Source organism: Hippoglossus stenolepis, chromosome 21, assembly GCF_022539355.2.
Source record: "Hippoglossus stenolepis isolate QCI-W04-F060 chromosome 21, HSTE1.2, whole genome shotgun sequence".
Taxonomy (NCBI): Eukaryota; Metazoa; Chordata; class Actinopteri; order Pleuronectiformes; family Pleuronectidae; genus Hippoglossus; species Hippoglossus stenolepis.
The window spans coordinates 11752441-11769602 of record NC_061503.1 but is presented as its reverse complement, the minus strand read 5'-3'; the positions used below and the strand labels follow the sequence as shown (position 1 = coordinate 11769602).

The following is a 17162-nucleotide window of genomic DNA, read 5'->3' as shown; positions in this document are numbered from 1 at the left end:
TGTACCTGGCCCCCACAGTGTGATGCACTGCTGCTCATGGGTCTGGCAGATGCCGTTGTAACAGTTGCCGTCCACGTTGTGGCAGGCGTGGCCGTCGTGCAGGTAGACGTTGGAGGGGCAGTGAGGCCCGGCGCCGGTGCAGAATTCAGGCAGGTCACAGGAGTTACTGGACTCACGGCAGGGGGTGCCCGCTAGTTTCAGCTACACTCAGAAATACACAGACACGAAGGAAGCTTAGACGAATATGCAGTGAGATCTGCGAAATGTCATTATTGGTGCTGATTTAAGATCCAGGATGATCAGGGAAAATGTCAGTTGGTCAGTTGTCATGGCTGATGAGTCAGTTCCTACCTGACAGTCCTGGCAGCACTGTCCGTGTGCACAGACCGCATCTTCCTTCAGAGTGCAGGTAGTGGCGTTGCAGCAGGGATTCACACATTCCTTCAGATGCAAAGAATGTAAAAGGGGAAAAAAAAGTCGTTAAAAAGTTAAAAGAAAATGTAACTCAACATAAAGTGATCGTATTTCACCTCGGAGGTAATGCTCAGACCGTGTTAGCAGAAGGAATGCAAACCTAGCAGGAGTGTGTTCTGCAGCAACTTAAAAAACAAAAACTGGCAGAGGAAAGCAAACAGCAGTTTCTAGTTCTCTAAAAACAACAACGTTTCCATCTGACAGGACTTACAAGCTCATTCAAACCCCCTGTAGCTGTGAGCTGGATGGTGGAAGGAAATAGAAAAACGGGGATAAGAGGAAAGAAAAGGGCATAAAATCCCTTTTATAAATAAGCAGAATATTGTGTAACTGAGATATTGTGCCGAGTCTTGGCAGTTAGGTAAGCAAGAGTTTTTTTTTATTAAGTAATATAAAAGTCAATCCTCCACGTCGAACAACCTGACCTAAGAACTGGTAAAACAGAATTGATATAACCAGTGAAAATTCAGAAATCCAAGAGGAAGGTTCCTGAAACCAGATTGTGGTAAATGTTGATGATCAGATCCTAAAGTATCTGAAAAGAAGAATCTAATTCTTCTGCTTTTTTTTTTACATTAGCGGGAGGAGCTACACCTTCAGGTTGTATTGCGTATCACGTTGAATTCATTTCTGAGGACGTGCACAACCGGCGCACAAAACAGGATTTCGTTTCATCTTAATAGTTCTCTGGAATATTAGCGTCACAATCAGCCTTTCGCAGCCGTTTCTTTTAAACTTGAGCCAAAACACAGATTGAATATCTCTGAGGGAAATCAACACCTTGAAGTTTGATATTAAATGTGAGAGGTGGGTTGATGAGATTATTCTGCATAGCGACAACAGGATTAACCAGATGTTAAGATACTCTTGTCCTGTTTGTGATGTAGAGGGAGACAAACTGGATCTGAACCATCCCTGTAACGTTTCTCCTCCATTCGCCCATCTGGTTCATGTTAGCCATTGTCGTGAGTAGAGCCCTGAACCAATCAGCAGCTCTCCACCTTGTGAAGTAGATGGAAGCGAGCACTCAATCAAGGCTCGGGGTATTAAATGTGTATGTCTGCTTGTACATGTATGATCTCACACAGAGGCGGCCTGACTGGACCCCGAGGCCCCGGCTCTCCCCCTCTTGCCATTAAGATCTGAACACACTGTACAGCTGAGTGAAGTAAGACTTGGGAGGAAGTAGATGGATGGACCTGGCAGGGGACACGGCCGACATGATGGGCCTTCCAGAACTTCTTTCAGCCTGAAAACCATTAAGGGCCTTTCCCAGGGTCCCTGGGGCCAAAGGGGGCGGAGGAGTCGCACTGAAAAGAAGTAGCCTGTGATTGTGAGGAATGGAACCCAGGCGGGGTTTTTTTTTTAATGAGGATTTTTAATGGTGGAGAGAGGTGCTGTCTGAGCACTCTGATCTGGCTCGAGTTGGCCCGCCGCTGCTCGGCTCTGCGGAGAGCGTTATTATGGCTGCTGGCTCGGGCCTGCGGGGGTTGAGTCGGTGCTTTGTTTTGAGGGGCAAGGCCACTTTCAGCTCGACCCTGGCTGAAGCCTGAACAGCTCCCAGAAAGACTCGCTGGGCAGTAAGGTGTAAACAAATGGAGAAGAAAAAAAACCCAACAACAAAGCGCTCGCTCACGTAGGCTATTATGTAATTCAAAATATCCTTCCAAATCATAATGGACGTCTCATACTTCTGCTGACGTCCGCCTGCCTCTGCTCTGATTGTCAGCTGCATCAAGACTAACCGTTTTATCATCCTGCGGTCGGAGCTGTTGGCAACTTGTGCCAGCATTACGTATGTGCATGCCGATGCACATTGGCTTAAATAATTCAGCAGATGACAGGGTGAAGCTGTCAGCGATGTTTTCCACTCAGTGAATTGTACCACGATCAGACAACGTCCCTCCTCACAAACACCTCCTCAGTGTGGAGAATGCATAAATGTACGCTCTTATCTTTAAGGTCATTTTCTGAACACTGTGTTTGTAAGAAGAGGGCTTAGTGTCGTCAGCTTTGTAAATGTTAGTTTGTGCCAAGACTACAAGGCTACATCCATGCTACTGCATTTTTTGAAAAAAGGATTTTGGTATAAGTTTTAATCCTCCTCTTACAAACACGCATATCTGTGCTTCACATATCATATCTTCACATAACATATTTTCACATATCACATAACATATCTTCACATATCAATGTGAAGCGAACATCGTGGGTCAAAATTCACCAAGGTTGAGTTCACGTGAAGCCATGCTCCTAAATCTCCTAAATCGTGCTGATTGGAAGTGAGCAGGGGACGAAGGCTCGTTTGTGTATAGTGGCCGTGCCCTAAAACTCTTTTCAAACTAAAACGGGACCAGCAGTGCTTGTTTCATTCCTCACATATAATTAAAAATGATTCATGGGGAGTAGTTATAGAGGAGACTTTAATTTTGGCAGTAAAAGAAGAATGCTGAAGAACTGCAGGGGGTCTGGAGATAAAAACACAGTTTGTTTACCCTGACCTATATCACGCTCTCACCTCCAGCTCCCCGCAGTCGCACTCCTCCCCCTCCTCCACGTAGCCGTTGCCACATTTCTGCCCGCCGTAGAGCACCTTGACCTCCGGCATGTTGAACAGACACATCCCGACGCCTTTCTCAAAGCTGGCTGTCAGGTCCTTCTTGCTGCAGCTGCTGAACACTGTCGGGAACGGATACCTGTGAGGGACAGAAACTGCTTGTGAGTGACAAAAACAGTGAGGGCTGGGGTGGGGTGGGGGGGCTGTGTGTTACCCACAAGGGCCCTCTTCAGTCTGATGTAATCAGAGCTAATTGCTGCTAATCACAAAATCAATCAAGCCCTCGAGATCGACAATCTCTCCAAAGCTCCATCAGCATGCGACGGCCCCAGCCACGACTTCTCCCTCCACGGAGACAGAGGGACAGAGAGAGAGAGAGAGAGAGAGAGAGAGAGAGAGAGAGAGACGGGGATCTGATAAGACGTATTTTATGAGACAGGGAATCGTAAAAAACTCATAACAAAAAGTGCTTCCTTTGCAAGACTTGCAACACCCATAAATTTGGCTGAAATGGGGGATTGTGTGTTTTTAATATTGTTTTTGGAGCAGACGGAGAGGGTGGTCTGCTGGATGGGGAAAGCACACATCCCAGGGTTGTGTCTGCCAAAAGCTTTGTTACAGACCTCATGTGGCTTTATTGAGCTTTTCTGTGATAATATAGTACCTCAGATGACTGTGTGCGTGCGTGTGTGCGTGTGTGTGTGTGTGTGTGTGTGTGTGTGTGTGTGTGTGTGTGTGTGTGTGTGTGCAGATTGTATCTTGTTCCCTATGTGTCTGTTCATAAAAAAAAGCACCATATGAGGTTTTTAATACCTCCACCCACACCAGAAAATCCAACACGGCCAGAATGGGTGAATCTGTAATTTGATATTCACACTTACATCCCTGCTCATCTCTGTGAGCATCGATGAGTGCGAGACAGCAAGTGGGAGATCCAGGACTACTAACATGCCCTCATGTTTTCTTTGTAATACATGTCTGGTACACCATCGATTTGGATTTTACACTTCTGCCTCTGCTGTGCCCACTTGCCTGTCTGGTCCACGTGGGCTCGAACGGCTCACTCTCTTTCCTGAGCGTGGGTCAGCGAGACTTTCCCTGTCGCAGCGGGGAGAGCTGCGAAACGCTGCTGCAGTCGGGATAATAAATAAACCGAGCATGCACCCGCCAACAGCACCCGCAACCCTCCCAACAGATGGTTGTCAGGAGAAAGGGAAGTCCAGATAAGCAAACTGTCAACAGAGTAAATCAAACATGTTCCACGTACTCACTGCATAATGTCGTTTCCAAAAGAATGACAGCGCTGGAAATTGACTAGTTAGTTTTCAGCCTTTGCCTCCAGCAAACATGTCAGGGTCTGACAAATCATTCAAGGCGAAGACCTCAAGAGGAGCTTGTGCATAAGGTGCAGTTCATTTTCAGCCCAAGCTGCTTTGGCACAGAGGGGGGGTCACACGGCCGCGAAATTGTTCGTAGCGGCCTCGATAAACGCATCTCAATGAGGTGTTTATGTGAGCGGAACCTGAGTTTAAACGTGGCGAAGTTTGTTTTCAGCTGCGAGCCACGGACTGTACTGACATATGAGCTGTGAAATAACCGCTCTCTCTTTGGAGTCTTTCCTTTTTCCGAGAAGGAGGCAGCAAACTGTGTTTTTTCCCTGATTAGGTTTCACATCTAATACGGCTCTAAATATGTCATGACACTCTGTGAATGTTTTGACATGACCTCATTCTCAGCTTGCGTTTGATTTCCATCATGTGCGGAGGCAGTTTACATCCACTCCTGCTGCTGACCTCCCTCCCCACATCCACCACCACCCCAAGCACACAGCCCCGCTGCTCGCGCACGTCAATACTATCCAGAGGTTGTGTTAGGTGAAGGCGTGGGGGACCTGGAAAAAGATCTGGATTAAAGAGAAAGAGCACCGTGGATTTGTGGTGAAGTGAAATGTCATAGGGAAAGAGCAAAAAGGAAAAACTGCAATAATTGCATCCTCTTGTTCTCCTCCTCCTGTCCGAGCACCTCGGGTGATCCCTCCACGATGAACAGCTGTCAGAGGCTGCTGCTCAACAGGCAGGCCACTTCCTCGGCCACTGCTGTTGTTGATTTTCTCTTTGCCCCCAAAGCCCGAGCCAAAATTGCTTGCTCATGTTGCACATGCTCATTTTCTGCATTCATTCAATTTCCATGAACTCAGCCCTGCTCTTCAGTTACCGGGCCATGCTGCAATGCATGACAAACACTCACATCCTTGTTTCTTTTTCTTCTTTTCTGGTAACTCTGAGATACATGAGCAGTTGGGGATCCAGCTGTTCTTTATGAGAGGCCATACAGAAATAATTGGTCTACCCTGCAAACAGTCTGGGGGTGGGAGGAGGAATAATGACTGTGAAAAGGCAGAGGCTCCGATGAATTACAGTCAATGGCATTTCGCAGCTGCAGTCCCCAGGGCTAGCAAAGCTGTGCCAGGGCCAGTCATGGTGTGCACATCTGGGGCTCATGGCACGCTCAAGACACTCTAGACAACCACTCATCCCGAGGGAGTCTGGGCCCCCTCCTCAAAAGCTAAAAGACCCGGTATGACCCAGTGACCTTCTCATCGTGCTCCAGGGTTTCACAAAGGATGAGCCGTGTTCACCTCAGCTTGGTCACTTAAAAAAAAAACCCTGCTCTTTGTTCCGTCTAACACTGCGGCATTGTTTTCCAACTGGTCGTGCTCCAGTGCCATTACGGGATCAATTCGTCTCTGCGCCGTGTTCTTTTCTTCGTCTCTAACCCACAGCCCGTGTGTGACGGTTGGCTCCTGAGCCGCAGAGGTGCTGCAGTTGATGGTTGATAGAGTGTACAAAGCAATCACTGCGACTAAGCCCCAGCGATGGCCAAACAAGGCTTGAATGGATCAGTGGGAGGTCTGGTGATAAGAAACCATTCCCAGATCTATTACAGGCCTCTATGATCTCCCCCTCTCCTGGTAGCGATAACACTAAAGAGCTGGAGTCTTTCAAACGTCTCACAGCCCCACTGCTTTGACAGGAGGGCAGATGGACTGTGACAGGTAACCCACATTAAAGTTATCGTTAGTATAAACATTTACAAAGGATTGATCGCACACAGTTCACAGCCAAGATAACGTATATTTCTGTCTGTCTCTACTATCCTTTGGCCTTGCACTGCGGAAAATCAACGGATAATTGGGTCCTGACATTTTCTAGAGTTTGCCTTTCACATATAAAGAACATTTAGACATTTTCCAGGCAGATTACGAGGGGACTGGCAGGAAAATGTCAGGAAAATGTCCGGACTTATTCAGAACACGAATGCTTTGTCTAAAGATCCAGAGAACGTCCTGCACAGCTTGATGCCACTCACACGAGCATGCAAAGTAAAAAAACAAAAACATTACACTTTATGAAGTAAAAGATTTGTGTTGGATCAAAAGTTTGCTCTACTAAACATATATGAAGCTGTCAGCACCGTCTAGCTTCAGTTATAAAACAAGCGCTTGTTAAAATGTTGCATTACCGACTCATGAAGGTCACATTTAAATATGACGTTGCTGCAAACCGTAAATCCAAACATTATTTCACCAGCAATTAGACTGCGCTAAGCTGGGCAGAGCTCTCTCTCCTCCTCGGTCCTTGTGGCTCAGATCACACAGAACACACAGGAAACCCATCCAGCATTTCCTACACAGCCAGTTTATGTCACATCCTTTCAACCATTAAACGCTGATCAGGCCATGAATCAGGTCTGCTGGCCTTTCCAATGATGCCTCTGCCAAAGCTTTTTTCCACCATCCTTGAAATGGTGGGAACATTTCGAGAGAAAACACAAAACGTGACCCAATCCTCATTCTGTTATCACAGTTCTATCACATTTTGGAAGACGTGGATGTTCTGGCACGGCCGCAGACGAAAGCTAATTCAAACTTGACAACTGTGACTATGACAAATATTTCATACTTGCTTCACAACACATTTCATATGAATTTACTGGTTTCGGTTGTGCTCATTGAAATCGAGCTCTGGGCAGTGACATGAGGTGATATGATCTGTTATGGCCTTTGGTGCCTGACAGTCTATCCTATGTTGTAGATACTGAAAAGCTTTTTCCCATTGAAATCCCTATGGGTCCAATTAAACAAGGCATACGACAGTGTTCCTGTTCTTCAGCAGGGCATGGATCACATTTCCATGGCATGCCTTGGAATCTCACTCACTTCCTGTGATTCCTGATTATTTTATGACAAGGGAAATACACCAGTCTCTGGGATAAAGCACTGCAGTCATCACACAGGACCTGGGATCTGTCCGTCAATGGATCTGCTTATGTGACTGATGGCAAGTGACTATATTATTTATATCTTTGCAAGAAAATACATGATATACATATTCTCTATGATGGGATTTGTAACCAATTTCTAACTTAATAGCTAACTTAACAAATAAGCACAATAGAATAAAACAAATCCAAATGTTTCCTATTTTGCAAATTGAGGAAAGTGTCTGCCGGATACATCTGGAGATCAGCTCCATTATATGAGGGCTTTAAACTTTGTTCATGAAAGAACTGAGCAATTAGACTGTAAATAGTAAAGATGGCGAACAATTGACTTGGACCAAACACAGAGCTCTGTGGTATTCCAGATTTCTAATGTATATGTTTGTGCCACCAGCAGCTCAGTCTCTGCATGTGTGTTCCTGTGTGTTCCTGTGTGTTTTAAGGAGATGTAATCTTAAAGGATGAGAAACGCCAGCCTGTTCTCATTTGGAGCTAATGGGGGGATCGAGCGACGGATGATGAGGGAGACGCAACAATTTGCCGTGACCAGTGTGAGCAGGAAACAAGCAGTGCTCTGTGCAGATGTGCAGCTGGCACTGGGACAGTTTTACTGCCCCCCGCCATCTACCCACTAACCCCACAGCCCCAGTGCATTAATGATGAACTGGATCTCATTATCCCCTCCGCCTCGTTCCTGGAGCCACAGCTAGTCAAACAGAGCTTGATGGGTTCGTACGCAGCAGTGACAATGAAGAAATTCCTGCACTCTATTTGATGAAAGTGAAAGATCAATAAAAACAAAACCGGTACTCCACACTGACTGAGTACAGGGAGCTTCTGCCAGTTTTTCCAATTACTGAATGCATGGTAATCAGTGGGGCTTTTGCGCCGACTCATTCTGCACACTCGCGAAGAGCCAATCTGCATAATCACATTGTGCTTTGAAAGGAACTAGTCACCTTTCTGGGAAAACACAGCAGGCAATGTTAGCAGAAACAAACAACTGTGGCTGTCGGGTGATGAACGGCATTCTGGGGATTGCAGCAGAGCCCATGTGTGGCTGCACAGCGCTTTAAAGCATGTTACTGTGTGGGCTGGACCTATGGGAAATGTAGCACCGCCTCAGGCAGAGTATATGGTGCTGACCTGGAATTAAATGTGGAAGCAGTGTGAGGGAATATATAGTTCCTAAACATCCTCATGTGAATGAATTGCTTCCTTAATCCTGGATTAAATAGCAGAGCAGCAATATGGAGCAATAAGTAGGTGTAGAGGGGATTATTTAGAAACCGAGACTAGATCGTGTTTTTTCCTTTTGTCAGCTGCAATGAAAAAAAATCTGTGTCTGTTCAGAGCCGAACAAAAAACGAAATATTCACGTCTTTATTTCTCACTCGTCTATGTTTGCTTCGTCGCATTCAGAGATTTTCGTCACTGCTACGTACAACCTCTGATCCAGATATTTTAAACGAGAGGTGACACATCGTCAACTACATAAAAAAACTCTATAAAGGACAGTTTCAGATACATTTAACTATTTATTTGAAGGAGTGGACAGATTTTCCGGCATTAAAGTTGCATGTACGTATGTCAAAGAATAGCATCACTCTAAATGGCTTTGAATGTGGAGGAAAAGCGCGAGAGCCAGAAAGACACAGAGTCGGAGAAAGACAGAAAGGAACCTTTTGTTATTTCTTCGTCAAAAAACATTATTTTTTTAATCTTCAGTGTGTTGCCATTTTTAGACAAAGTCCTTGACCAGGGAGACCCTCAATCAGCGTTAAAATACAAATCTATGTCTTAACTCTTGTGTTTTAGTCTATAATCAAGTATGGTGTTACCCTGTTTTTCGTGAATCTGGTCCAAACCAAATAAAGGGAGGGGGTGTTTCCAGCATAAACACCAGTCTGAGGATCTCACAGACCACGAGACCTTGGCTGAAACTGATACCCGGTGTTTCCACCCAGAACATCCTGCTTCTCCAACATGTCAGGCGCTGCAGTCCACTGCGAGCAATTACTCAATGACTACACCAAGTAGTTAGAGGCATCTCACATGTGCAACACACGATTCCTGCACTGGAGATCATCTACAACACGACGCTATAAGTGAAACCCGGCTGATTCGGCCACGCTCTGCCGCTGAACCATTGGCGTCTGATTCAGAATGAGTCACATCGCCTCGGGGCGTTAGCTCAGCTGTTGAATCTGCCATAAACCCAACAGCTCGACACTTTCACGGCAACATTTGATTACTGCTTGACAGAGGCTGAATTATAAATGGACGGCATGTGGAATAATGTTTACAGATGATCACAATCTTGGGTTTTTGAGCGAATCTTTCTGTAATTTATTTAAAGTTAATGATGCTTTGACAGCAAGATGATGCATTCCGGGTGGGACGTTATTTACCCAAAAGGGGCCACACTGGTGTGCTGAACTTTCCGGAGGCTGATGAACTAGCTGAAACAAAACTCCTGCATTCCTGGATATCGCAGAAAGAAGTGAGTCGGGAGTCTTGTATATCTATTGACTCTTAATTGTCGAGGCAGATGCTGTGACTCACCCGGTGGAGGGAGTCATGATGCAGCCCCCGCGATCCACTGTCACCCTGCAGCCGCACCCCCTCTCTGGCGTGTCGTGGTTCATTCCAAAGTTGTGTCCGAGCTCATGGGCCAGAGTGACTGCGGCGCCCAGGGGGTTGTCCGAATGGTCCTAAAAGAAACAAAGAAACAAAGATCAATCAAACTTGTCATATTCAATACAAAACCTCTTCACTTGACGAAGTTGTCCAATAACAGAATTTGTTCCGTTTACAGTTCCGTTGCTGCAAACAATGACTAATTAAAAAACACACATTTGTGATTTCATACTCGGAGGTAAATAACAAATAATAAAAACATTTTACGCCAGCCAAACTGCTTTTCCCCGCAGGAGCCACTGGAGAAACATTACTCAGAACAACCGAGTGTAATTGCTTATTGCCAAGATTACAAACAATGCTGCTGGATCTGTGCTTATCAGAGCGTTGCTGCTGCTCGACGGTGTGGCACTGAAATGAGAAATGAAACAGCAGACACCTCCAGCTTGCTCTGCAAACTTTGACAGAGCCAGATGTGCTGCTTCGCCCTATTCAACTCTGAAAACTAGCGAAAAGGTCGCAGATAGAGGAACAAAATCCCAAAAGGACGTTTAAACAAATATAATCACACCCAATCAGGTGAGAATAAAGGGAATTTAAAAACAGTGGAGGATGAAGCGGGAGTGACACGCAGAGTGATAACTGCTGTCGGCTGAGACTTAGATTTCCTGTCAGGTGTGTAAAACCTGAACACACGAAGAGGTGGGATAAATAATGGAAGGGCAGCGATCGGCTCTTCACGGATGCAGAGCTGTGCGTCAGAGCTCCTCGTCTCTGGAGTCTTCGTCACTGTGCATTATTCAGGAGCGCTGTGCGAGTCGGGCTCAGACTGATGAAGTGCTCTGCTGGGGGCTTTTCAAAGTAATGGTCATCAGCTGTCAGCACTTGCTGCGATCCGTCTGCGCAGCCTGGATTCATGCAAAAAAAAAATCTGATACTGTTTCCTAAAAAAACTCAAGACACCTTTAGTGACTGATGAAGCTCAAGAGGTAGATGCATGCTGAAGGAAATTAATGTAACATTGAGGGCTGGTAAATAGAGATTTCAGATAGTCTGAAAAAGCATGTTTAGAGTATTTATAGTATTTGAGAATAAAGTCATGTACAAAGAAATACAAATTTAAGCAATAAGCAGCGGGAATTACTTAAACTATGAATCCTCTTTGAGTATCATGCAGATTTAACCGATGATGACCTCGCAGTTGACCACTACCAAATATTTCCTCCTCCTCGAGAAAGGTAATTTCCTCCAAGCCCTTGTTATTTGTTCTTCAGAATAGACAGAGCACAATCTATTCAAAGTCCTGATACTTCCGATAATGTGGTGCTGATGAGAGTATTTTATTATTTGTGAAACCAATATTCAAGTATAACTTAACAAGATGCTCCGAGTTTCCTCGTAAAATTACAATTTAATACTCAGACTATCTGCTCTGCAAGTGACCCTTATACTCTGTTGTATGTTTAAGATTTAACTGCCTAAAAATATAACAACTAGAATGGCACTTAGGGGAGTTAATACCTCCGCCAAGGCCCAACAGTCCCCTTATGAAACCATTCATTAGATCCAGATTTTTAATTGGATCTGCACCAAATTTCACACACTCATAAATATCAGCCGTATTCCCAATATTGTTTTTCATCAAGATCCATAAATTAATAGTACAAAATCGTGGAAAAGCCGCCAGCTCACACTGTTAAAGAAAAGAGAAAAGAAATTCCTGGATCTGCACCAAAATTTAACGGGTTATTTCCCGACCCATTCCGCATCCTTCCGCCAAATTTCGTGGTAATCCCTTTATTTCTTTTTGCATAATCCTGCAAACAACCAAACAAACAGTGATGAAAACACAACCTCCAACGAGTTGAAGTGGACTCTCTGTACGCGAAGGGGACACAGCAGGGTCACGATTCGGCCGGACAGTCTGTGGTTTGAGATTGATCCTTTATGTCTGTGACCTGATGTATGTGTGTGTATGCAGATCTTTATGATAATAATCTGGTCTCCACTTCACCATCTGGGAGGACAAGAGCGAAGAACCAGGTGGGGACTGGCTGTAAACCTCACCACCAGCCAGGCAGGCCCCAAGACAAACTCAAGAGTATGAAATAATCGCATGACGTGCACTAATACAAGTCGACTTGTGCACGTACTGTACGCTTCTGTAACGGATCATTTACAACATGCCCCTGCATTTTTATTCATTCAGGCTGCGATATGCTGGACACTTAAATTCTCTCATTTGTTGCACCTCATTAAGAAGCAAAAGTTTCCACTCTGCATGTATTCAATATATATACGCTGTGATTTATCCACACAAAGCGGAGGGTCTACCATGTGTACTCTCCATTTTGACTTCCAGGAAACAGACTGCGTGTGCCCTGAAGTTAATATTGGTTAATATCAACTCTGGAATCCTCAGCTCACCCCTCACACAAGAGACTCGGGGGGGAGAAATATGAGAGCGTTATGTCAGACAGGAGGGAGGAAGAGAAGAAGGCAAAGAGCGGAGGGCAGGATGAGGAGGAATGAAAGGATAAAGTCAGGTTTTCTTTTTTTTTCTTTTTCGAGACGCCAGAATCACAATTATTTTGTGTATTGTTGAAGGAATCATCCAGAGTCCAGTTCAGAGTTTATAGTAGTGGTGTGTGTATATTTGTATTCACAGAAAACGGTGAGTCTTTAGTGACATAGATTGGATCTGAGGCAGCAGGGAGACCAAAGGGGCGATGATCACACTCTATGCAAATGCACTTGTGATCAATGGGATCAATGTGACACACAGATGAACTCACGGGTCGACTTACTAATCACTTAGCAAAGGGTAGAAGAGCATTTGTCAGACAGTGACAGTGTAAGACACTTAAGATCAGTTTCCACCACAGTAGCTGAGCTTGTGCAGAACTTTTTTGCAGCACGTGAACGTACCATGACGATTCCTCCTGATTGGTCCGCGGTGCACATGCTCATGATGGGGGCCATACCAATGGTGGTGCCCTGGAAATACACCCCACTAAAAAACAGATAAACAGAGGCTATCAGATCATCGTTCAGTGTCCAGTGTGTCTGCAGGATTCAACTGTCAAGGTAAAGGTTCCCAGGGTCCACTGCAGTACATCAATATCATATAAGTAAATATAAAAGATAGGCATATATAACAATTATAAGCATTTAAAATTTGTGTATATATGTTACTTCAATAAACATTAATAAGCTACAAAGATTCTGTCTGTTGATATTTGTAAGTTTTTATGGGTTTTTCATCTATGTAATGATGATTTTGTTGGATACCTTTGATGGTAGCTCAAGGGATAAGGAAACAGCTACCCAAATTTGTTTTAATTTTCCGCACTCAATACGTTTGGACAGTGGAATCCTGCAGTATAACATGTCGAAGCAAAAAAAAATAGAGGTACCTGATTAGCTGGGCGTTGTCATGTGGCTTCTGAGGCAGCAGCTTGACCTTCCTCCAGTCTAGAAACTCGTGCAAGGTGGTGAACGGGTCTTGGGTGACGGGACACTTGTCCACATCACTCCACACCTCCAGGCCCACCAGAGCCACTCGGATGTTCAAAGCCCTGTAGAACTGAGGGGTGGAGGGGAGGAGGGGGAACAGTTTGCACTCAGAGGCATGTGGTTTCAGGCTGTTTCTCCTTTCAACTTTTACTTTGCATTACCCTATTAAAACACAAAGGCTGTTAAATGGCCGTTTAAAGGTTATGAGGGGCTCTGAATAAATCTTTTAGCATTAATCAACGCGCAGCTTTTCCCGGGTGAATAAATCAAGTTCCGCTTCTGTTTTATTTAACCAGCGCCCGCGCCGGGTTTTTATCACAGCGGCCTCTTCACAACATTTCTCATTCGCGTTATGGAATTGATCATGCATTCATAATCCAATCAGCCTCGGCTCACAGGTTGGTTAATTCTCACCAGGCTGGATGCGACCTCTAATAAATCACATTCCAACACCACTTCCCCCCCCGGGTGATTTGATTGTTACCTTATCCACGTAATTGGCGATCTCAGCCAGCCGCTGCTTGACCCTGTCCGCGTCCTTGCCTTGCTTCTGGAACTGAACAACGCAACCGTGCAGAGTGAGGCAAAGAGAGACAGAGATAATCCATGCTCTTCAATATTCATCAACACCAGAGACATTATTTTGGAGTATATTAGCATGGGCCACCTCCAGAAAGTTCTTCACAGGGGTGGAGCCGTGCAACCTCGGACGATCACATTAATTCCGCTGGTGCTTCCGCCGCTGCCGCTATCATCAAAGAGCTGCTCGGCGGAGCTTAGGCTAAAGAGATAACCTCAGCCACCTTGTCTTATATCCAGCATTTATTCAGTCTCTGAGGCACTAAAGTGGGTGACATTGACCCCTATGTGACATTGTGTCATTGAGGACCACTTTCTCCTCTTATCCCTCCTTGAGGCACAAAATAGAAAGAGTCTCATTTGTGAGTCAAGTGGTCAAGTGATATATGCGGAGGGATGTAGCCGGTGCTGGACGGTGAAATGGATGAGTAAGCAGCAGCACATCAGAGGCAACAGCGGAGTAGAGGTACTGTGCTGTGTCTGCCTCTCAAGGGGATGTAGGGGCCGTTAAGCATGTGACCTTTTAACCCCCTGTTCCCGCGGGATTTGGCGACAGAGGGTGGGGAAGTCGAGACCTGCGTGTGACCTCTGCTTACCTCTCTGTTGTCGGCCACGATGATCAGCTCCACGTACTTGGTCGTCGTCTGGGCATGGCGTTTGTGCTGCGATCAAGGGAGCCGACAGGGAATAGGTGGGTGTGAAGGAGGGACGACGTGAGAGAGGGAGGTGGGGGTAAAGTGACACGGAGGCAAGAAAGAGCAGTAAATGGGAGAGGAAGCGGGGGGAAATGAAGAGAAGAGCAGGAGGAGGAGGAGGAGGAGAAGGGAGTAGAGAGAAAGGAGGAAGGACATTAGGAGGACGCACTTAACTGTGGCTCTCTGGAAAGAGCAGCCTAAATTTAGCGGTCGGCCACTCAATGTGGCTTTTTACCTGAGCTGCACTCCACACAAAAGGAGGCAGGAGTGAGAATCAGAACAAAACAATACGCCTCTCCGTGAGTCGGACCCAATAAGAGCCGCTAACACCTCACAAACCTCCGATAACACTCTACAGGAACCAGTTTATTAACCAATAAATCACAGCTTTGGACAATGGTGCCAGCGCTGTTGGAACGCAGCGCATAACATACCCTCTGCTTTTCTCTCGAAATTCATAGAGCACGTGACCCCAGCTGCACCTTTAGATAGTGTGAGGACGAGAGAGTTTATGTCCAAACAGAAGCAAACACGGAAAACTGGGGGCTGTTAAAGTTCTTATTTGTTTTTAATTAGGCAACATTGACTGTCACAGTCCAGCCTCTGTCGGATGGATGGGAAGAATCAGGTGCAATGAATTATTGTAAATCAATTGTCATTTAATTAGGGACCTCAGAGCAGATTTAAAAGAAAACACCAGAGTCTACGAGGTAAACGGGTTTGATGAGTATCAAATGTCAAACAACAAGAACACACATAATAAACATAGAAAGACTGAGCTGTGCCAGATGTACGATATTATTATTGTATTTGTACGATCATTTTGTCCTCTGTATCAATAATGACAAAACGTTTTCATTAAGGTAAGACAATTCCTTCGTTCATTTAAACATTGGTTATGTGTTTTATGAAAGTATTTGCTCGTATTTGTTTTCTTGGGTACGACTCGGGTACGACAGTTTTCCTCCAAATACGATAATTTTCAGCCTCTGCACTGGTAGTTTCATGGCAACAGCCATTTGGCATCTGTTGAGACAATTCAGTGTGGACCAGCAACATCCCTACAGCTACGCTGCTAGATAGGATGGAAATTTAATGACTGAAAAAGTAAATAAATACAAATAATGAGCAAAAACTATTCACAAATCACAAACAGTTGAAAAGAAATAATGGAAAACTAAGTCAGACAGAGAATATGGAGATTATATTGATTTGGGTCCAGACAAAGACAAACATGCCCCCCTGGCAGTGGAGCAGGTGCTGCTCTTGCTCTTTGTGGAAAACAACTCACGTCGAGCTCGAGGCTACCTGCACACACACACACACACACACACACACACACACACACACAGGATCACTCTTTCCGCTCACACACTCCCAGATCCTATACTATCCTGCTGGCTAAGTGTTCTGCCTTCACACCATGGCCCTCGTTCAATCTGAGCCTCTTAATCCTCGCTGTCCTGGCAGCCTGGATCCTCTCTGCTCTTATCGGCCTCCTCCATAGATAAGCCAGGATGGCCAAGTGTGCTCTAAATGCACCCTATGGTTATTACAAGTGTCCTGGAGGCCGCTGCAGAGGAGACGCACACATGAGCACGGTGTTAGTCAACTGAGTGAAGAGGAGCCCTGTTGATGAATAGACTTAGAGCTAATAGAAAATCATGAAAATATTATTATATTTGCAACAGGTTCACTTCATATAACATTCACTATATTATTTGTTTATATACATGTATATATATAATATAATATGTGTATACAAACAATGAATGTATTGAAATATTAACATTTAAAGCCCTAACCTTAAAATAGATGTCAAACAAGAACAAATTAGATTTATTCTTTTAATATAACTTGTTAACTTCAATTTCAACAAATACAATTTGTTGATTTCTGGCGTGTCCAATTAAGTTAAAGTCTTTTAGTTCTTCTTTTCAGGGTATAAGAGTCAATGTTATGTATGTTTTGCAGTTTTGTGCACAAATGCTATTTAGTTTAGATTCACATGCAACTTTTTCTGAGTTCTTTCAATCCACATAGTTTATATGAGTCCGTCCCTAACTGCGATTGCATGTCGCGTTCAGGTTTTGACATCTTGCACAGACACTTTTCCATCTTGCAAAAACAAGATTCTTCAAGAGACTTTTTCCGGGAACTCGTGTTGTTGATGTGCAGTTGCTGTCAGCTCGCCATCTTATCTCTGTAACCTTCCCTACCCAGAGTGACGCTCATCATCCAGGGGCAGTCTGCCAACATGCCTCTTTATCGCCGGGCCCTCAAGCAGGACACATCGCGGCTTATCAGAGCGGCCGCACACCTCGGTGCACTTGCAGGCGGAGGTGAGCTTTGCATGCACGCCACCGAGTCCAGCAAATCTGACTTTGCGTTCTCACTCTTGTATTTACTTTCACGTTGGA

General features: G+C 45.0%; 1 protein-coding gene across 2 annotated transcripts in view; it reads right to left on the bottom strand.

Annotated features, from left to right (window-relative positions):
- Positions 1–17162, bottom strand: part of LOC118100228 (disintegrin and metalloproteinase domain-containing protein 12) — a 78932-nt gene that overhangs the window by 13370 nt on the left and 48400 nt on the right. For both annotated transcript variants that reach the window (XM_035145088.2, XM_035145086.2), the window contains exons 7-14: positions 14644–14709; positions 13953–14024; positions 13369–13538; positions 12881–12965; positions 9878–10026; positions 2993–3170; positions 352–441; positions 6–201 (exon numbers count right to left, since the gene is read on the bottom strand). In XM_035145088.2, the coding sequence (XP_035000979.1) occupies positions 6–201; positions 352–441; positions 2993–3170; positions 9878–10026; positions 12881–12965; positions 13369–13538; positions 13953–14024; positions 14644–14709 (1006 nt within the window). The remainder of the gene's footprint in view (positions 1–5; positions 202–351; positions 442–2992; positions 3171–9877; positions 10027–12880; positions 12966–13368; positions 13539–13952; positions 14025–14643; positions 14710–17162) is intronic.